We start from the raw sequence: 22,704 nt of genomic DNA, 5'->3' as shown, positions 1-22,704 counted from the left end.
TTAAAAATTGGCCAGGCATGGTGGCACATGCCTGTAGTCCCAGCTATTTAGGAGGCTGAAGCGGGTGGATTCCTTGAGCCCAGGAGTTTGAAAATGCAGTGAGCCATGATCAGACCACTCCATTGCAGCCAGGGTGATCAAGCAAGACCTCGGTGCTTTATCAGGCAAGACCTGGGTGCCACATAGGGTGAAATCAAGGCATAAAGACAAAAGGAACTTGTCCAAGGCACAGCCAGGGTTCACTTCAAACAGGTAGTTCCACTGGGGTGAGCTCCTGCCCCATGCCATTCCTGCTCCATCAGACACAGCATATGTCTCTCCAGGCCCTCTTCACTAGGCCCTCACATATGTTGCCACCTTCCCTCTGCCTTTCAGAGTCTGCTCTGACCAGTGACCTTCAGAGAAGTTTTAATTTCAAGGCAGGGAAATGGCACACTTTTCTCTTTGAGATAAACTCATCACTTTGAGATAAACTCCTCTTATTTTGATCACTAGGGTGATCAAAAAATGTAGATGAATGATTTGATTTCAGTAGATTGTATAAAGTTTTAAAAACACAAAATACTATTAAAAATTATCTTTTATGAGGAAAATGTATACAGACATACAAAAAATACTGGAAGTATTACATTACATTACAATACTGAAAGTATTACATTATCGGTAGGAGGTGGTATTATGAGTGACTTTAATTTTCTTTCTAGATTATCTGAAATGAATAGATGTTACTTTTGTGTATTCACTGATTGATTGATTGAGGCAGGGTCTCGCTCTGTCACTCAGGCTGGAGTGCAGTGGCATGATCATAGCTCACTGCAGCCTCAACCTCCCCAGCTCAAGCAAACCTGCCACCTTGGCCTCCTAAGTAGTTGGAACTATAGGCACCTGCCACCACACTTGGCTAATTTTTTAATTTTTGTAGAGATGGGGGTCTTGCTATGTTGCCCAGGCTGGTCTTGAACTTCTGGGCTCAAGCATTCCTCCCTCTTCTGCCTCCCAAAGTGCTGGGACGGCTGGAATAAGCTATGGCACCAGGCCAAGATATTTTTAAGTGGTCTGAGGAAGACCAATTTGAGATTGTTGCCACTTTTGTTGTGGAGGGATCTGAGCCTTCCAAAGTGGGTGGTAGTGTTCTCCAGCACGGCAGAAATTTCTTCTCTGTCCTCCCATGGTTCACACCAGAGGCAACCATTTCAAAAACAGTCCTTTTCCCCAGCAGCTCTGAAAGTTTCATGGGCTTTGTTAGCTTTGTCCCTCCTTGCCTGTCATCAAGAAAAAAGCCATAACCCTTGGCTGACCCCATGTCAACATGTCTCCCTTCCCCAGTCTCTTTCCTGCCTGTATTAGGGCCCAGCATTCCTACCTGATGGGACATGTGTCTGCACCTGTTTTCCAGTGGCAGAGAAGACATCCATCACTGAAATAAGCAGTCTTTCCTTGTATTTTTTCTTTATTTTTTTTGATACAGAGTCTTGCTCTGTAACCCAGACTGGAGCGCAATGGTGCAATCTCGGCTCACGGCATCCTCTGCCTCCCGGGCTCGTGTTTCTCCTGCCTCAGCGTCCTGAGTAGCTGAGGTTACAGGCACCCGCAACCACACTCAGCTAATTTTTTGGTACTTTTAGTAGAGAGAGGGTTTCACCATGTTGGCCAGGCTGGTCTCGAACTCCTGACCTCAGGTGATCCACCTGCCTCAGCCTCCCAAAGTGCTGGGATTATGGTGTGAGCCACCACACCTGGCCTCCTATTTTTCTTTTCAAACAGCATCTCACTTTGTCACCCAGGCTAGAGTGGAGTGGTGTGATCACAGTCACTGCAACCTCAACCTCCTGGGCTCGTGATTCTCCCCTCAGCCTCCCAACTAGCTGGGGCTACAGGTGCACACCACCATGTCCAGCTATTTTTTTTTCTCAGTAGAGGTGGGATGTATGTCACCTAGGCTAGTCTCAAACTCCTGGGCTCAGGCGATCTTCCCTCCTTGGCCTCCTAAAGTGTTGGAGATTAGAGGTGTGAGCCACTGCACCCGGCTCCTTCTATTTTTATCTTATGGAACAACCCTACTGTGTTGTGAACTTTCTTATGCTCTGCATATCTTAAATTCCTCCTCCCTGCCCACCATGATGGGTATGTCCCATTCCAAAGTGAAAAGTGTGACATTTCCCTGCCTTGAAATTAGAACTTCTCTAAAGATCACTGGTCAGAGCTGACTCTGAAAGGCAGAGGGCAGGTGGCAACATATGTGAGGGCCTGGTGAAGAGGGCCTTGAGAGACACAGGCCATGTCTGAAGGGGCAGGAATGGCATGGGGCAGGGGCTTGCCCCAGTGGAACTACCTATTTGAAGTGAATCCTCGCTGCACCTTGGACAAGTTCCTTTGGTCTTTATGGCTCTGTTTCACCCTATGTGGCATATGCACCCATCTGGTAGCATCACTGTGTGGATTCCATGAGTTTATGCCCACGATGTACTCAGAGCTGTGCCTGGCACACAGTAAGTGCTTAGTATCAGCTATTGCTATATTACTTCTAAAAGTTGGTAAAGTGCTTGATTAATGGCAGGCTTCTACCCATCACCTTCTCAACTAACTGCCAGTGATATTTGTGCAGACTTCCTGAAAGACTGGTCTAGATCTTTCTTCTGGGCTCTAGATGTGATACCCAACTGCCTGGTGGACATCTCCATTTGGGATGTCACACACCTCCAACTCAGCATGTCCCAAACTGAGCCCATCATTCCCCTCTCCAAACTGTTGCTTCCATTTCTCCGTCTCAGGATGGTGCTGCTATTCATCCAGCTGCTCAAATCAGACTGGGTAATCTTAACACCCTTTTCTCATTCACATCCAGTCAGCCACCAAATCATGACTCTACTTTCTTAACAAATATCTCTTGAATCCACCAACTTCTCTCCATTGCTACTGCCATCACCCTAGTGGAAACCATCATCTCTTAGGCAAGGCCAATGACTTTTAACATGGTTGCTGTATACAGTGTATTTCATCCTCCTAAATCCATTCTTCTTAAGCAGATAAAGAGCTTCCAAAGAAAAAAAACGCAGGTATTACTAAGTCACCCTGTTACTTAAAGTTGTTAAGTTTCCTATTGCCCTTAGCATGAAATGCAAACTTCCTAACTTGGCTGGTGGAAGCCTCCTCAGTCTGGTCCCTGCCTAACTCCCCTGCCTCATTTGGAGCCACTCTTCCCTCAGCCCTCCTGGGGCAGCAGCACCACACCCTTTTGGCTGCTTAAAGGGATGTGTTTTCTGCTGCCTGTGCTTCTACACACAGGTAGTGTTCTGCCACTTACTCACTGTACTGGCCTTTCCCCTCTAAGCTTATGTTTTTTTTCATCCGAGAGGAACTTTTTGACTATCCCCATCACACCTTATACGCCCCCACTCATAAGTCACTGCACCTTCAGTCACTGCCTGCCTGCTCCTTTGACATTCCACGCAGGCCCTGCATCTTAGTTTGAGCACAGTAGTTGGCACACTGAGAGCACTTTAACAAGAAAGGAGGCAATATGCTTCCACCTGTTTGTGGTCTTTCTTCCTTGTCCCAGAGCCCACCTCCCCATCCCGGCTCCTCCGCCTCTTGCCAGGCATCCCACCCTGCAGAGCTACTGCCTCATCCCTTCGTGACGTCCTGCCCAGACACGCTCTCTACAATCTAAGGTTTCTGCAAAAACTTTCAGGAAGGATCACATCTCCCACAACTGCCTTCATAAGAACTTTTTTTTTTAATTATTTAGAAATGCAGTTATATACATAGAACAATTAAAATTAAATTAAACTTTGTACAAATATTAAAATACTATCTTCACACCCACTGCAATGTACAGGATACCAAAAAATATATATATAAAATAAAATAAAGCAAACCCAACTGATTGAGTGACATCCTGCACAGAGTCGATTATGAACGTGTTGTTTTAAACCATTACATGAGTACCATTCTGCAAAGGATTCCATAGTGGTGCGATAACCTGAAGAAGCCAAGGGCAGGGTGTGGGGACTGCCACATAGCCCATGTACATCTCTCCTTCCTTGGCAATTGAGTGCTTTGCTCCTGTATCTCCTGCTAGCTCTGCTGCTTGGCAGAGGGGCTCAACCTTGGGATTTTCATTCACAATTCTACTAGGGTTTCAACTGGAAATTGAGTCACTTCCCAGCAAAGTGGGGCCTGCCACCTTTTCCTCTCTAGGGAACCAATAACTACACCATTCAGACCAAACAGGCCAAGCAAAATATTCTCCAAGTCCCTCCTTGGGGCATCAGTAATGACTATCCCTATTCTGAGAGCCAAGAGACCCAGCAGGCCCCACAAGAGAAGCTCCCAGCCTCACTCACTGTCCTTGGCAAGCACATCTGCATTAAGCTGTGAAGCCTGCATGCTGCTTCCCTGCTAGGCCTTTTTTTTTCTTTGGGGGTGAAGAGCAAGGATGCAGAAATATTTGCAGCATATTTCATTCTCTATGCAAGGATGCTCCTTGGAAATGGAGGCAACATTGTTATGTGGGAAGCAAGGGGTTTGAGAGCTCAGCTGAAACTGGGAGGGAAAGGGCTAAGGGATATATATTCCCATGCCACCATCCATGAAGCAGGAAGAGTATACCTTTGTCTGAATTGCCATTTGGCTTCTCCATTGGACTTTAAAGCTGGGGGTAGGAGGAGGAGGGCAAGATGAATGGGAAAGAAAATATTAGCTTAAGATCTGTTTGCAAATGGAGTGCTTCTATTTATAGAATGTACATTGAAATGCCTTATAAAATCAAACAATCTTGTAAAGTGGCCAGGACTCAGTCCATTTCACAGTTCACATCCAGTGAAACAGGAACACAGCACATAAAATACAGAAATGGCAAAAGATAGAGCCTACCTGCTAAACTAAGGCATAGAAGGGACGGATATTTTAAGTGATTTTTCACCATATTCTGGCCCTTGAAAGTCATTAGAATGTGACTACAAGTCACTAGGATATTAAACCTGCATTGAGTCAGCTCAAGTGTGCAAAAACAAACAAACAAACAAACAAAAAAACCCAAAAATTCTTTTAAATGTCCTTTGGTGCTGGTCATTCTCCTGCATTAGCCTCCTGCTAGAATGCCCTAGAGGTGAGCCCAGGAAAGCAGGGCGGTGGCTGGTTTCTTCCCACCTGCTCTGGGCTCCTCAGGCACCCTCTCTTCTAACAGCCTGCCACCTGCTGCTGCCTTTGTCTCTCAGCCAGGCCCCACCTCAAGGCAGCTGTGGAGTCCCTAATCCCTCAATAGGGACAAAGCCCAGAAGCCCTAGAAACCGCAGCACATGGCTGATGGTTAAGAAGCTGTTTTGGAGGAAAGAGAAATAACTGGGGGTAGAAACTGTCATAGACTTCAACAGCGAGGGGAGAATGAGCTCCTGCACTCACAGGCCCAGGAGCCTCTGGGAGGTGGGCCTCATCAAAGCCAGTGACAAGAGGGAGGGGAGGGGACGAAAGAGGAGCCAAGGCTCCCACTGTTCTGATTTCTTCCTTTCCTACCAGGTGGGCAAGCCTGGGCTTGCTCTCCTCAGTGCTGTTAGTGGAGGGCAAGGCGGAAAGAGGCTTCAGGAGAAGGAAGACTTTTCATTTTACCAGGGATCAAGCTGGTCATCTATGCAGAGAAATAAACCCCAAACAAAAAGTGCAATCTGTTAGGGGAAAAAAACCCCAGAGTAGTAAGATAGAAAAAGGTAAGATCTATCATTTTAAAAACCATTCTAGAATAGAATTCAGGTTTTGAAACAGTGGAAAATAAAAGCTGAAGTCTCAGCAGTGAGACTTCAGATTATCACCCCTCCCCTATTTGTCCCTGCTTTCTTTTTTGGAGGAAGACAAGGGCACCGCTGTGGGTGTGGTAAGGCAACTGGGGCCATTAGGGACACCCCTCCAGGTGGGCCCATGCTAGTCTCATCTGCCTTCTAGTTCTAGCACCTTCTCCAGCCAGCTCCCTATCTAACTGTGCTTTCTTGGACTTGGCAGAGCAGATGAGGGCTCCTGGGGAAGGCGGAACTGTGTGAGTGGCCAACAGGCACAGCAGGTACTGCCCTTACCCTGAGAGGAAGGAAGGAAGACAAGTGGCAGCAAGAGACCAGGGAATGACCGGGTGGTAAAGTGCGTGTGTAAGCGCAGAGGCAGGAGGCAGGAGGCAGGAGGCAAGAGGGTAACAGGCTGGGAGAAGATGACTCCCCTCATCTTCCAGGCCACCCATGCCTAGAGCCAACCCTGTTAGGTAAGGTACTGAAAACATACTGGGCTTTTTATTTTTACTACCCCCAAGCACAGAGGCTTAGGGGAGGGGCAGACATGCGGGACAGGGTCCACTTCGAAGTTTCCCAGCCACAGTGCTTCCAAACATTTTTTAAAAAGTGAAAACAAACATTCTTTACTGCTGTCTCTGTCTTCTGAAGACGACAGCAGCTGGCAGAGCTTGTCCACCCCAGCCTAGTTAGCATTCAACACATGGCTATGGGAAAGTGTCCCTCATCAGCGGGCTCCACCCCTAGAGCCCTGTACTCTAGACTGCTCCACACCCCTCTGCCCACTTCAGGCTGGTAAGGATGGGGTGCACATGGGACTGTTTCACAGCCCTTCCCCCAGGGAGCCAGGGAAGACAAGGAATTGCTTGTCAGCTGTGACATGCAAGGAGTGGCAGGGAAGGGCAGAAATAGGAAAAGCAGCAGCACAGCAAGCAGCAGGCCACTTTCTGGGCACAGTTACTAAGGCACGTGACCAGGGAGAGGCGGACCTCAGGACCGGGCTGAAGCTGCCTGCAGCTACCCAGGGACTCAGTCTGTGCCTCTCGGCCTCCCCTCCAACACCACAAACCCAGAAAGGGGCAACCTGCCCAGACTGCCAGTGACCAGATGGGCACTCCATGGCACCTTAACAACTCTCCTGCCCCAGGCCCCTGTGGGAAGCAAGAAAGCCAGAGCTATCTGGGATAAAACCCAGGAGGCAGCATGCAACTTCCCCTTATACTCCAGGGAACCAGAAAAAAGACAAGGCCAGGAAGGCTGATGCTGGAAGCAGGAAGTGAGAACTTGCATATTAGGAAGACAATCATTAACAGCCACTTTCCTTCCCTCCCTTGGGATCTTCTGGATGCTTCTTGGAAACTGTCAACTCAACGGGACCAGGAGCCTGTGCCTCTGGGCCAGATGGCTGGGTCCTGGGCCAGCTTGGGCCTGATTTTCCAAATCTATCCTTGGCCAAGGAAATGTGCCACCAGCGTCAATCCAGGGCAAGCCCAGGAACCACACTCTCACCCCAGTTAGAGCCACTTCTGCCACTCCTGACTCAAGAGCTCTCACACTTGGATCTGCTCCTGCAAAGGTCAGCAGGGGCAGCCCTCAAAAGGAAATAGGTCAGACTCAGGCCTGGCCCCCTGTGCGGCAGGGGACAGCAGTGCAGTCACTAAGGCTTGTGGACAGCAACAAGCCTGCATGACAGGGAAACTGGACAGGGTGGGGGAAAGGCACAAGTAAACACAGCAGCACTTAGGCCCATAGGAGCTGATGGGGGCTGCTGCCAAAGAGCTGGCTGGAGGGGACCCAGAGGCTTAGGAAAAGGGAGGGTTCAATCCAGCACATTCAAATATGTCTCGACAGATGGGAAGGCTGGGCCAGGCAAAGAGCCAGCTCCTCCAGCTGTCCAACAGGCAGATGGCGAGAATCTTCCTTGAGTTTCCAGCAAGGTGGGCCTACAGGGCCCTCAGAGATACACGGGTGGCAGCTCAGGTATCCAGGTAAGGTGGCTGGAGAGTACAGGGTGCTCAATCCCACAGGGAGAGGGAGGAAGGGCTGAAAGAACCTCGCAGAGGAAAGGCTGGCTGCTGCTCTCATGCTTCTTTCAACAGTGGAATATCTGCAGGAAGACCAGAAGGAAAGCACAGTGGTTACCTCGTGTGGATCTCTTACAGTACTCTTAATCCCCCTGCAAATTAGGGGCTATCCCACCTAGCCCCTATTTAAAGAAAGTAAATGTCCCACTCTTTAGGAGTTTCTAGCTTATCTTTCCCACTGCCTACGTGAAAAACTTGGAATGTTCAGTCGCTGTCCTCTCTGCCTTAGCTCTGTTGGTCTAGTCACTTCCCTTTCTCTCCTAATCCTACCCTATGAGGCTACAAAGCCCTGTTAAGTTCTACTGCCTCCTAAAAAAGCCATCTGCCAGTTATGTGACTTTGGATAAATCACTTCCTCTGTTTTTGGTTTCAGCTTCTTCATATGCTAACCAGCCTCAGGCTCTCAACTTCCTAGGGTATTATCAGTCCCAAACAGCTCAGGCATGGCCTGCAAGGAACTCACTGACTCAGCGTGTCTTGTTTTCTGAACCCCTCATTTTGACAAAGATGCTACAATTCCTGGTTCTGTTACTTCTTGACTATAGGCTTCACCACCTTCCCAAATGACTGATATTCCACAGAGGAAGATGGCATATGTCATATTTCTCTGTATCACCCCTGAAACCTAAAGATGGGCTCTCAAAATGCTTGTTCAAAACACAAAACAAAGCTAGGTAGCATGGAAGAGGACCCCACCTTGGCTCCTTGGGAAGATAAGGGCCATGATATACACTTAAACACATCTCACAATATGTGTCCGTGGAGTTACTAGCTTCCACATTCAAACCTGGGTCAACTATTTAATGGCTCCTATTTAATGGCCAACCAAGAAAAAGGCAAGCTGTTGATAACCAGGAAGCTCCATAAACTTGATGTGCCTTCAAAAATTTCCAACTTCTTTGCTTCTATGACCATGAATGGCCTGAGAGTCTCTAAACTATCAGAATTCACAAGCAACAGTGAAAAGTCTCATTATAGAAAGCCCAAAGCCCTACTCAGTACTCTGAGGGTGAAATTCTATTTTGTAGGCAAATACCCCAGGTACCATCTTTTTTTGCTAAAAATATACTAATTATTAGAGGCTCACAGTCCTTCCTCACTCCCAGCAAGGACCCTAAGCAGCTAAAAATTCATGTTCAGCTCAGACCACTTACCATCTGTGTACTCCTCCGATGTGAGGGATAAAAGGCTTTGTATGTCACTGTTCTCTGAATCTGCAGCTTCTTTGTGTGCCAGTTGGCGGTTCCCTGAGCCGGCCACCCAGGAAGAGGTGGTTGCCTGATGTACCATCACAGTCTCTGAGCCCCGAGAGCCCCAGGCTTCACATAGTCCAGACTGGCCTGGGGCCTCATCCTCTCCACCTGCAGAAGAGCAGGCCCCCTGGTCCTGCGGCTGTTGCTCCCTTGGCACACTCCTCCCACTGGGCCCAGACCCTTCTGACAGCACAATCTGTACTCTGGGGTCAGCAGGTGGCACACAGTGACCAGAACTGCCATAAACAGCCTCCTCGTATGATGGTAGTGCAACCTGGACTCCATCCACCATGATGGAGACCTGGTCCCCAGATACCCCCTGGTCACGCCTAGAGTGAAGGAGGAAAAGACAAAGGATGAACTAGAATAAATGCACAGATTAACAAGTATGATAATAATAATAGCAGCAGCCACCATTTTTGAGCACTTACTATGTTCCAGGCAAAGCACTAAGAATTTTAAACACTTTATCACACCGGATTCTCACCTAAGCCCTTTCAGGTAGGGATTCACCAAGAACGCAAATGAGGCTCAGAGAAGTTAATTAACTTGCCCACAATCACAAAGCTGGTAAAGGATGGAGCTAGGATTTGAATCCAGTTCCATCACCCTCCAAAAATGGGGTAGACAGGCACCTGGCCCTCTGGTCCTGTGGAAAAACTAGGAGCCTAGAGACCTAGAAATAAAAGCATTCATTCAGCACAGCTAAGATAAGAAAGTGAGAGAATGATAGTGGCATGTATCTGTGAATAAACTAAAAACCACTTCACTGTACATATTAAATAGGTAAATTGTATGGTATATGGAATATATTTCAATAAAGCTGTTAAAAAAACAGAAAAGAACTGTGGTCTTAAAAGTGGGATACTGGACTAGAAATCAGAAGAATTTTGTTCTGACTCAGCCATATGGCTTGATTTTTTTTTTTTACTTTGTCAACTTAAAAAAAATTAGAACACAATTACAGAAAAGAATACAAGAAAAATCTATGTACATCTAGCTGATTTACTCCAAAAGTAACACTGGTATAAAACCCCTATGTAGGCCGAGAAAAAGAACACTGCCCAGGGCCTAGACCCTTTGCACCTGTCCCAAAATCATTCCCACTGCCTCACCACAAAAAGTAACCACTATCCAGACTTTCATGGAAATAAGTTCTTTGCTTTTTATTTTAACAGCTCTACTACCTAAACATGAATCCTTCAACACTATGGCTTAGTTTTGCATATATATATATAAGTATTTTTTTCTTTGAAAAACACTGTTTTATACACACACACACACACACACACACACACACACTTTTTTTTAAAATAAAATACTGTTTTTCTTTTGAAACAGGGTCTTACTCTGTTGCCCAGGCTGGAGTGCAACAGTGTGACCAGGACCCACTGCAGCCTCAACATCCTGGGCTAAGGTGATCCTCCCACCTCAGCCTCCCAAGTACCTGGGATTAAGGAATGTACCACCACAACTGGTCAATTTTTTTATAGAGAAGGAGTTTCACCATGTTGCCCAGGCTGGCCTTGAACTCCTGGGCTCAGGCAATCCTCCCACTCCCCCTCCCAAAGGTTTACAGGCATGAGCCACCATGTCCAGACAGTTGTACATATTTTTAACCTTTATCTGAATGGTTAAAATGGTATATGGAATATATTTCAATAAGGCTGTTAAAAAAACAGAAAAGAACTGTGGTCTTAAAAGTGGGATACTGGACTAGAAGTCAGAACAAAATTCTTCTGATTTCTGAAATTTGTGAGAGTACACAGCTGTCTCTGGCTTCTTTTACACATCATACATGTGAGACATATTCATGTGGATTCCTTTTTTGGGGATCACTTTTGTTATACACATAAACATGCTTTTTTCCCCCTGAACTACATTATCAGATCCCAGAAATTTAACATTGGTATAATACAATAACACAAATTTTCCTAACTATCCAAAAAATATATCCACTTCAACTGCAGTATTCTTTGTTTTCATCCAAGACCCAATTAAGTATCACACATTGCATTTAATTGTCCTGTCTCTTTTATCTCATTTAATCTGTTAAACAGTCCACTATAGTTTTTACTTCATGACACTGGCTTTATTGTTGTTTTTTCAAGAGTCCAGGCCAGCTGTCTCAAAGAATGTCCCACGATCTGGACTTGTCTAATAGTTTCCTCAGGATTGGATTCAGGCCTTTTTTTTTTTTTTGCCAAGAACACTACCTAGGTGATGCTGTGTCCCTTCAGCTCATCGTATCAGGAAATACAAATGGTCTGCTGCTGGACCATATTATTGTTGCTAGATTGTTGTACGTAGTTCTCAATTTCTTCACCTGTGTTTGGAAGTAAAATCTGTGCTACCTGATTCTAATAATGTATACTCTGTGAGGAGAGAAGCGGTAGAGGTTTTTGGAAGGAAGGGAAAGTCTGATGGGAGCACTCTGAGAGGCTGAGGTAGGCAGGATTGCTTGAGACCAGGAGTTCAAGACTAGCCTGGGCAACATGGCAAACCCATATCTACAAAAAATACAAAAAAAATTAGCTGAGCATGGTGGCATATGCCTGTGGTCACAGCTACTAGGGAGGCTGAGGTGGGAAGATCACCTGAGACCAGAGAAGTCAAGGGTGCAGTAGGCTGTAATCATGCCACTGCACTCCAGCCTGGGTAACATGAGACCCTATCTCAGAAAAAGAAAAAATAGAACGCAGTCTGTACACTAGCATGTGCTTGACTTTTATTATTCAAAATGCTTTTTGGCTTAAAAAGTAATATATGTACATAGTACAAAATTTAAATGGGGTCTACAATAAAAACCAAATCTCCCCTCTACTCAAATCAAGCAAAACTAGCCAGTTACTTTTAACAAACTTACAAGTTAACTACAGGGAGGAAAACTCCTTAATTTAGATGAGATGCGTAACTAATCAGTTTGACTTTAGATGAAAACTGATTATTTCAAGTAAACTATCCCTTTCAAATCCTCTTCATCCTATTAATAGCCTTTAAAAATAACTGCTAGCCTCTTCCCAAAAAAAGAAAGAAAATCACACATAGTATACAGAAATTAAATCTAGCCTAGTCCTTGTTTGTAAATCCAAACTTGGAACATTTTACTGAATGCAGTTTACTTTGGCCCTTTATGTTTGTGAGTTAAAACTGACTGATGAAGGACAGTGAAGATATGTAAAAAATGTTACACCTCAAGAGCGATTGAGGAACTGCCAGGAAGGACAAAGCAACTGCAGAAGCCACAATGGCCTAGAAGAAAAAGTCTATCATCAGGAATCCACTCAGGGCCAGCACCATCGGCTCTGCCCTTCATGCTCCCCGTCCCTAGATAACTTGCGGCTAAAGCACTATACTGGAAAAGGAAACTGATAAAGGCGGGCAAGAAAACCCACTTCCTCTGTTTCTCTTCAGTGTGGTGCAGTGGTTCTCAATCCTAGCTGCAGAGAAAAATTCAGAAGCTTTTTATAAAAAGTGAACGCCAGGGTTCCATTCCAAACCAAATAAATCAGAATAGGAATGGAGGCCCAAGGGTTGATATTTGTTTTTAACTCCCCCAGCCCTCTATATTGCAGTCAGGACTGGGAACCAGGAGTACAGGATAGTGGCTCACAAACTTAAGTGTTCATCAAGTTACCTGGACAGCCTGTTAAACAATATCACCGGGCCTCACCCCCAGAGGTCATTTGGTTAGTCCTAATAAGTTCCATGATGCTGATACTGTAGGAACCACATTTTGAGACCCACTGGTGTAGGGGAAATGACATGGTTTTGGAATTTAACAGATTTCAGTACTTTTTTTTTTTTTTTTTAATGGGAATCTCACTCTGTTTCCCAGGCTGGAGCACAGTGGTGCAATCTCAGCTCACTGCATCCTCTGCCTCCTGGGTTCAAGCGATTCTCCTGCCTCAGCCTCTGAGTAGCTGGGACTACAAGCACGTGCCGCCATGCCCAGCTAATTGTTTTGTATTTTTAGTAGAGACAAGGTTTTACCACGTTGGTGAGGCTGGTCTCAAACTCCTGACCTCAGGTGATCCGCCCACCTTGGACTCCCAAAGTGCTAGGAGTACAGGTGTGAGCCACTGTGCCCCACCTCAGTTCTGAGCTCTGCTATCACCTAGAGGTATAACTCTGAGTCAATAATTTAACCTCTCTGAGCCTCAATTTCCTCATCTGCAGTCTTCCTATGAGGATTAAGATCATGTACGAAAAGCAATAAGCACAATACTAGGCACATCCAAGGTTTAACACATGGCAGGGCCCTCCCCACTCTCTGAGCACACACAGACCTACAGAGTTTGGCAGGCCACCAGCAACCCTCCACCAAAGACTGGCCCCCATAGTAATGCTTGCACCTGCCTGTCTCACAGCAACACTGCCACTGGGCTTACCTGCTATGATGGAAAGACTTCAGCTTTGGCTGCAGAAGGACAAACAGCACCACGAGGAGGAGAATGAGCGCCACGGAGCTGGCAGTAGAAGCCACTATAGACAGCGTGGGGACCCCAAGTGATGTGTGGGTATCTTTGTCTACAAAAACAAGCCATCATCAGAAGGATTTTGTACCCAAATACACAAAAGAGCTAATGGGCCCCACAGCTGATCTTGTCAAATGCCCCATGAATGGTGCAATACAGACATCCTGTGTTCAGGGTCATTTCAGGAATAACAGCTTAGAATGACCTATGTATACACAGTCCTTCTGCAAAAGGACCATTTCCCTTTCCTGTTTCCTAAACAAAAAATTCTGTTCACTTCCAATCTTTGAGGTCCATCTGATACATAAACTCACTTAACCCTAGAGATTTTACCTTCATAAACCACTTGGATATCATCCTCAAAAGCAGGTTTATAAACATCGACCATTTAACTGGGTATATCATTCCACCAACTTAAGTTCTACCTATGTTCTCCCCAAGTGGCAGGATTAATTTATAGAAGCTGGGCTGTAGTAAAACCTTATCCTAAGATCCACAGCTTTAGTTATAAATCTCAGGTTGGTTCCCACCCATTTCTGGGGTGTCATGGGTTAAACATGCTCTGGTCTTGAAGCCTGAGTGGGAAGCACAAAGATGGTCATATGACACACACTTTCCTGCAAGCAGCTGGATTTTCCTGTCACGCAAGACAGGAGGACGCAGGAAGGGTGGGAGGTCTTTTGTCCAGCTAGACTGTAGCTTCATTCAAGGAAAAATGAAACCGAAGAGACACTAGGGAAGGTATTAGCATTACATTCATCATGATAGCAGAATATGGTCAAGGGTCACCAACACTTGGCCAGGCAAACAAGAGATCTTAAACATCAAAGGGGCTTTACAGAGCAGGGCAGATGCCTCAGTGGCTCAGTGAAATGTAATACGACGTGCACTAGCAACCTCAAGTATCTTCCACAAAGACATGAAGTCCCAAGGAAGGGAGGCTGCAGAGCATCAAGTGGGGCTGGGCTGCACCACAGCAAAGGGTGCTCTGGAGGAAGCACGTACTGCATCCTGTGAGTTAACAGAAAGCAGAACCCCAGCAGCATCCCTTTCTCATCGGCCAGACTGACCCTCATTGAGACGGCAGCTAATCTCCATGGCTGGTTTCCACTCGCCATTCTTACACGTCAGGTATTTGTAATCACCCTTCAACATGTAGCCTTCAGCACACAGGTATTCGATGACACTGCCCGCTGTCAGGGAGTCTCTGCAGGGCCGGGGGTGACAGATGTAGCCACCATTCTCTGGCTCCGGTGGTAGGGGGCACACTGCAAAGATGGGGAGAGAGCAGGTGCACAGTGGTGAGGTATCCAGTAGGTGATGCAGCTCTGAAGACCTCCACAGGAAACACACGAGCAGCAAAGAGCCCTTTCCTTGGAGGAGCTGTTAACTAAACCCTGGAAATTCAGATTGCCACTGACAGAGGGAAAGTATGCTGGCAACAGTGGAAATCTGGCTGGTTGCAATGTTTCCCCCTTCCTCCCCACCATGTCTTAAGATAATTCCATCAATAACTGAAAGACAGACTCTAAAGTCTTGAACCTATAGAGATCTAGACATAATACAGTTTTAATAAAGCCTGTATTTAATAAAGCCTGTAACACACACAATATATCAGAGTGAAAGGAGGTAAAAGTTGGCCTGTTTCCACTATGAATGTCAGAAAAGACTCCATAGTATAATAAAAACATGTACTCTTGGCCTGAGAAGGGATGTATGCTAAGATTCCCTGGGAGGCTTCCCAAACCCCTGTGCATCTTCCATTCTCTGACTATAGTAGTCAATGGTGCCACCTGTCTCTATCCCATAATAAATCCCACATTTTCCACTGATATACAGACTGTCCTATCTTATTTGTTCTGAAAACTCTTGTGAGACAGTCATCGTTACTGTCCTTTGAAGATGAAGACACTGAGGGCCACAAACGTTAAGTGACTTTCAGCCAAGCTTACAGATGGGTAAACAGCAGGCTTGGGATCACAGTCCAATCTTCTGTGCTCTTTCCACCAGCAGACACTGCTTCTACCTCATGAGCTGCGTGGCCTTTAAAGGGTGTGGGTGTCAAGGTTACCTCCCCTTTGCCCTCTTCAAACTGGTCAGTTAAGGAGATGGCAGGCAGTGTCTAGGTGTGGTAGGAGCCAATAAGTTGCAGTAATGGTAAGTCAGAGGATCTGGAAGGTCTGAGTGGCCCTGAGGAAGAAAAGGACAGCCTCTGATTCCACTATGGACAGACACTGCAGAACTGAAGCCCCCAGGGAGTGGACTGCTTGGGTATTACCAGCCAAAACAGTAAAAGTGGGGGCACAAAAGAATCACTGTTTGGAAGGTTGGGCTGGGGCAGAATGGCCAGGCAGTCATGAATGTAGGAAAGACAAAGTTTTCCAAAGGAAATTCAATTTTTGCTGACGAATACCCTACCCCCATCCTGAATATCACAAGGACATCTGTATGAGAATAAGAATGGTCGTTTTCTTTTTCTCATTTCCTCTAACAAGCCTACAGTGACTGGGAGTGCCTGACTGTCTAAGATAAGGCACTTTTTCATCCACAAGATGGGCAGCCCTCACAGCCTCTCTCACCCATGCCGCTTCTTTCCAATCTACACATGGCTGTTAAGCAAGGTGACTGATGGCCAGGCTGGGGAGTAGATACCAAATGAAAAAGAGATGATGGCTCCCTACCCTCAAGTTGCTTATCACTTGAGATAGGGAAAAGAGGCACCCTTTTTTTCTTTTTTTCAGGTGATGTCACTAAAGAAAATATGCCATTGAAAAAAGCTATTAATGAAACAAAGCTGGGGAGGTGCCACAGGAATCTAGAGAAGTCTGGCAGCTTCTCTGAAACCGGGATATAAGCCCCAGTAAGTCCCCCTCAGTCCCCTCTAAGGACCCAACTTGTCCCTATTCTTCTCCACCATCAGAGTCTCGAACAAGAGGAAGACAGGCACCTACATTCCTTCTGGTGCTCTTTAAACTTTGGCCAAGTAGTTCAGAGCGCTGGCCAGCCAGATTTCCAAAGAAACCTCCGTAAATTGCTTTAGCCTTTATACTTTCCCTCTTTTGTTCAGGGCAGCAGGACTGCCACAGATCTCCCTGACTTACTCTCTGACTCTCCTTGGACTGTGTCTAACTGATTCATTTCATCAGTGTAATTAATGCTGAGCACCCCAGGGCAGCTCCTGAAAGCAGGCAGGACCTACACACAAGTCCAGTGTCCTGGGAAGGATAGTCTCAGGGGAAGAGCTGCTCATTCTAAAGTCACTCCTGCTTTCCTGGGTATCTCTTTCCATAATACCCACCCACATCTCCACAGAATCTTTGAGTGGGACAATTCCATTTAATTTCAATTCAACTAATACTTACTGATTCTGAGTAGGGGGTCACTGTGCTATGCTCTGTAAAAGGATAAAAATATAAGCACCTCAGGTCCTTGTTGCCAAATAGGGATATGACCATTAAGTGCACACAGATATTTAAAAAATCATTTTCTTTATGGCTTCTGGTTTAAGGACATTTTCTCTACTCTGAGGTTATAAACATTCTCTCCAGTGTTTTCTTATAATGTTTTAGGGATTACATTTTTGTTATTTAGAACACTTTTACCAAAAACAAACAAAACAAACGAATGGGAAATATAAATGGTGTAAAATTTAAAAAGGGTGCACAGTAAAAAGCAAGCCTTTCTCCCATCCCCTAGTCACTCGGTTCCTCTCTCCAGAGGCACTGCACCAGTTTCTACTGCATTCTTCCAAAGACACTCTATACACAGATTTATGTGTGTACAGATACTCTATACACACATATCAAATAATGTGATTTGTGCCACAAGAGAGGAAGTTCAAACCAGGAATGAGAGAGCCTAGGAAAGGATCTCCGAGGAAGAAGCATTTCAGACCAGGCTTCACTTCATAAAGAAGGGAGGTGGCAGTTTGAAGTAAATGCACTTAAGTGGGAAAATTTAGGTTAAGCTCAGAAAACAGCAAGTAGCCCAGTTTGGCTGGGTTGAATAATTTTTTAGACGTCCAAAAAAATAACATGAAGAGTGATGAAACCATCTTGTAGAGGACCTTGCTTGCAAAAGGAGGTATTTATAATTACAGTCAAAGAAAAGGGGGAGCCACTGAAGGCTCTTGAGAAGGGTAGCATTATAAGAGAAGTAACTTTATAATTTGATGTAAGATGGAAAAACCCGTTAGATTATGTCAACATTATAGCAATCCTAGTATTGATACAGGAGCCAGAAAGAAATTATTCAGGCAGATAGTGGGGCAAGAGAGTCCTTTTTAAGGAAAGGGGTTAAACATTTCTCTTTTAAGGAAAAGCAGCCTCAAGATCATTTCTTTTCCAACAAAGACCAGGCTGAAAAAAATCGAGCTGCAGACATAGATAAGCAAGCTGGAAGCCTGCAAGGGTGAATGTCAGCAGCTGTGCCAATAGAAAAGGGCTACCTGGCGGCCAGGTATGTTCAATGTGGAGGATCCATCTTTCCTTTTTTTTTTTTTTTTTGTCATCACGTGTGCAGTAAGGACCAGGCAATATGATGCCCACCAGGCAGAAAACCCATCTGCACAATAAAAGATTTGGGTGGGATGGCCAGCTTCTTTTAAACTATGGCACACCTGGTCCAACCAATCTTTCGTCCTCTATGTAAATGAGATACTGCCTCAGGCTCATCTATAAAACCTTCTTCATTTCACTGCAAAAGTGGCAGCCATTTTCTCCAAGACCCCTCTCTGGGCAGAGAGCTCTTCTCTTTCTTTTGCCTATTAAACTTCCACTCTTAACCTCACTGTGGTGTGTCCACATCCCAATTTTCCTTGGCTGTGGGACAACAATCCACTTCAGTATGGGAAAATCAATTCAGCATAAAAATTATTTTATGCATATCTATGAAGGTCATAGAAAATAAGCTGAAGTATGTCATAAGATGCTGCTCCTGATTCAAAGGCTTGTCGTGTGATCCCAGCACTTTGGGAGGCCCAGGTGGGCGGATAACTTGAGGTCAGGAGTTCAAGACCAGCCTGGTCAATGTGGGGAATCCCCATCTCTACTAAAAATACAAAAACTAGCCAGGTGTTGCAACACACACTTCTAAACCCAGTTAGTCAGGAGGCTGAGGCACAAGAATTGCTTGAACCCATGAGGTGGAGGTTGCAGTGAGCTGAGACTGCACCACTACACTCCAGCCTGGGCGACAGAGTGAGACTCTGTCTAAAAAAAAGAAAAAGAAAAAAAGAACAAGTGAAAAAGTATGATCCTCTTGACCAAGGGCAGAGTCCTGGCCAACAGCAGGTGTTGAAGAGGACCCTTTTAGTGATGCCTGGGAAGAACACTACGAAAAAGCAAAACCCACATGGCAAATAAGCTGCCCAGTGGCTTCCAGAAGCCACAGTCCTAGGCAAGAAACTGTCTTGATCTGTGCACCAGGATCATTCTCTGACAATTTCAGGTTCACAGAAGGAAGCTCCGTACTTAACTCTGAGAAGACAATGAACTCAACTGATTAGGCAGTGCCACATAATTTTAAAAAGAGAAAGAAAAAGCCAGACAACTTTACAGAGGAGGAAAAAACCAATGAATTATCTTTAGCTTCCTCTCTGCTTTCTGTTCTGTCCCACAGCCACCTAGGCTTTCAGTGAGCACAGGGAGTGCACATAGTAGGTATTCAGTCAAAGTCCACCCTGGTAACAATGCAGATGAGATACAAAAAGATCTAGTTGCTACTTCCACCACCTCCAAGGCCTCAGCCTGACACCCTCAACCTAAGCCAACTGCTGAGGACCCTCATCAGCCCTTCTAAAGGTTTCCTGCTTTTGTTGGTTTGCAGGCCAGACTTTCAGGAGGCAAATGAAAACAAAACAAACTTACCATATTCCAAAACAAGCAAAGCAAAATAAGCTCCAGGAAAGCACCCCCAGGGTCAAAGCATTCAATTTAACAAACAAAACAAATACCTGAGCCCCTTCAAAACAAGGTGTGGAAGTAGGGAATACAAAGATCAGTGTGACAGGCATGTAGCCTCAAAGGAATTAGGGTTGCTTAGGGGGAGGTTGTGTTTAAATTATCTATAGTGCATTTGTTCATTTGTTTGAGACAAAGTATCACCCTGCAGCCCATGCTGAAGTGCAGTGGGGATCTCCACTCACAGCAACCTCATGGGTTCAAGCTATTCTCCTGCCTCAGCCTCCTAAGTAGCTGGGATTACAGATGTGCACCACCACGTCCAGCTAACTTTTACATTTTTACTAGAGATGGGGTTTCACCATGTTGGGCAGGCTGGTCTTGAATTCCTGACCTCAAGTGATCCACCTGCCTCAGCCTCCCAAAGTGCTGGGATTACATGACCAGCCCCATTACTTTCCCAATCAACTTGCTTTCACTTTATGGACTCGCCCTGAATTCCTTCTTGCATGAGATCCAAGAATCCTCTCTGGGGGTCTGGATATGGACCTCTTTCCAGTAACAGAACCATGTCCCCTGAAAAACCTATAACCTAGAGAAGACAGACATGATCACAGCCATCTCTATGCTAAACCAGTGAAGTGTTAAATGTGACACAAACTGCTCAAATATGAGCTTTTCTAATAGCCTGGGGTGAAGAAGAAAAAGAGTGAAAACTGAGAGGAGGAAGGAATGGATGGAAATCACAAACCCAGCACAGAGCTGTCCAACAGAAACATCATATGGCCACAGATGTAATTTAAAGTGTTCTAGTAGCCAATTAGGAAAATAAACAGAAACAAGTGAAATTAATCTTAATATTTTATTTAACCCAACATATAAAAAAATACATGACTGATTACATCTAAACATGGAGTCAACATAAAAATTTACTAATGAGATATCTTCTATTCTTTTTCTCATAGTAGTCTGTACACTTGTATAAGAAGCATCTGAACGAGAGTGACTTCATCTGAATAGGGGCTGGGTAACATAAGGCTAAGATCTACTGGGCTGCATTCCCAGGAGGTTAGGCATTCCAAGCCACAGGATAATAGGAGGTCACAGACTCCGCGGATAAAAACAGGCTGCAGTAGAGAAGTTGACCAAAACCCACCAAAACCAAGATGGTGATGAAAGTGACCTCTGGTCGTCCTCACTGCTCATTATATGCTAATTATAATGCATTAGTATTCTAAAAGACACTCTTCATCAGCACCATGACAGTTTACAAATGCCTTGGCAACATCAGTAAGTTACCCTATATAGTATGAAAAGGAGAGGAACCCTCAGTTCCAGAAATTCTCAGTTTCCCCAAAAATCTCATTATCTATCCCTTGTTTAGCATATAATCAAGAAATAACTATAAATACACTCAGTCCAGCAGCCCATGTCGCAGCTCTGTCTATACAGTAGCCATTCTTTTATTCCTTTGCTCTCTTCATAAACTTGCTTTCACTTAACTCTGTGGCTTCGCCCTGAATTCTTTCTTATGGGAGATCTAAGGACCCCTCTCTTGGGGTCCGAATCAGGATCCCTTTCCAGTTACACTCATAGCACATCTCAACCCAGACTAACTGCATTTCAAGTTCCCAGTCACCACATGGGGCTACCTAGTAGTGGCTATTGTAGTGGACAGCAGCAGAGTCTCAGTTAGGAGTCCTTGGCCAGGAGTCAGATGATAGGTCTGGGGATCTGCAAACAGAGGAAAAGGTTCAGAACCACACCACAGGGCATGAAATGTGAGGCTGAAGATGTGGAAAGAAGAAGGCATTTAGAACTCAAGGTCTAAAAAAGTTGTTTAGAAAAGCACTATTTATGTGCTTGTTCTCAAAACTCTTTCTTATATATAAAGGTTATATTTCTACTTCTAGCCTTCAATGGTTTGTAGAAGCAAAGAGATCCACAGCAAAAGCAAGGTCAATATAGAGAACAAAGGTGTTTAAATATATAGTTTTGTTTGTTTTGGCTATATAAGGAAAACAGTAATTATTGCAGATAGTTTATTATCTGTGCCAAGTACTCTTCTGAGTTCTCTCTCTACGTGAAGCAGGGACTATATTTTCTCCACTTTATAGAATAGGAAAGTAAGGCTTAGCTGAGTTGAGTGATCTGCCTCAAGCCACACATCTGTAATTAGCAGGGTTGGATTCACCAGGAACTTTGGCTTCTAAGCTGCAAGCTTGACCACTAAAAGTTAAGCCAGGCCTGCTGAGGGGGGCAGGGCATCAGGAAACCTGACAGGTTCTGCTCTGTGGCTCATTTTCCCATTTGATGTGCTCAGCCTGCTTTGGAGACATCCAGCTACTTTGTACAGCACATAAAAGAGTCATACCTTAGTGTGAACAGCCTTTTTCAAAGGGGAGGTGATTCCCTCAAGAAAGCCTCCCAGGCAAGTTGGAATTAGAGCATTTCAGACAAATACAAAGAAAAAACAGGTGATCACATCTGATATGGTCAAAAGGTTTCTTCTGAAGCCGCCTAATAGCTCATGTTCACTGACTATAGGCCAGGCACTGTCTGAGCACTTTATATGTGCAACTCATTTAAGCTTCACAAAAAACGCTCTAGAAACATATTACTGCATTACACAGATGAGCAAATTGAGCCAGGGGTTGAAATACGTGCTCAGTCTCACCAAGCAGGTGGGTGGCACAGTTAGGATTTGAACCCCAAAAGGCTATATTCCCACTTCACAGCAGTATCAGCCTGTCTTGGAGCCAGGCTTCTCTCACACCCATAATCTGACAAGGGAGCCACAGACAGGAGAGTCCAGTGACAAGGACAATCTGGGTACTGCCCATAGACTCAGGGCATCAGTTTCAATACATGAAGGCACTGAACCAGATCGTCTCCGAGAACTCTTCTGACATTTGCAAATTTGTCTAAAGTTGGCAGGCCTCACAACCTCTCCAAGGTTCCTTCAAAAAACTCCTATAACCACTGTGGTTTTGGATAGAGCACAAGGTGTGAGGGGCTAGAGATCATCCTGTCCATGCAGAAACTCCTGTGTCGAGACAGATTCCTGCTGTAGACTTGTGGTGACAGCCAGAAAACAGAAAGGAGTTCCACTACTTAAGAGATATCCAGGGCTGCTCTGGTCCATGGCTCTGCCCAGCTTTCTGCCTTCCTGACTCCCCACTCAAATAGTCAAGTCTAAAACAGGGTACAGCGAGAGG

At 45.3% G+C, this 22,704-nt stretch overlaps 1 protein-coding gene across 2 annotated transcripts in view; it reads right to left on the bottom strand.

Annotated features, from left to right (window-relative positions):
* Positions 1–3,717: 3,717 nt before the first annotated feature.
* SUSD6 (sushi domain containing 6) overlaps positions 3,718–22,704 on the bottom strand; it is a 103,046-nt gene continuing 84,059 nt past the window's right edge. For both annotated transcript variants that reach the window (XM_078335251.1, XM_035260828.3), the window contains exons 3-6: positions 14,657–14,854; positions 13,500–13,638; positions 9,010–9,437; positions 3,718–7,878 (exon numbers count right to left, since the gene is read on the bottom strand). In XM_078335251.1, the coding sequence (XP_078191377.1) occupies positions 7,853–7,878; positions 9,010–9,437; positions 13,500–13,638; positions 14,657–14,854 (791 nt within the window). In that variant the 3' untranslated portion in view covers positions 3,718–7,852. The remainder of the gene's footprint in view (positions 7,879–9,009; positions 9,438–13,499; positions 13,639–14,656; positions 14,855–22,704) is intronic.

Source organism: Callithrix jacchus, chromosome 8 (genome assembly GCF_049354715.1).
Source record: "Callithrix jacchus isolate 240 chromosome 8, calJac240_pri, whole genome shotgun sequence".
NCBI classification, from domain to species: Eukaryota; Metazoa; Chordata; class Mammalia; order Primates; family Cebidae; genus Callithrix; species Callithrix jacchus.
Note: the sequence above shows the minus strand (reverse complement) of the source record. Positions and strands in the feature narration are given on the sequence as shown.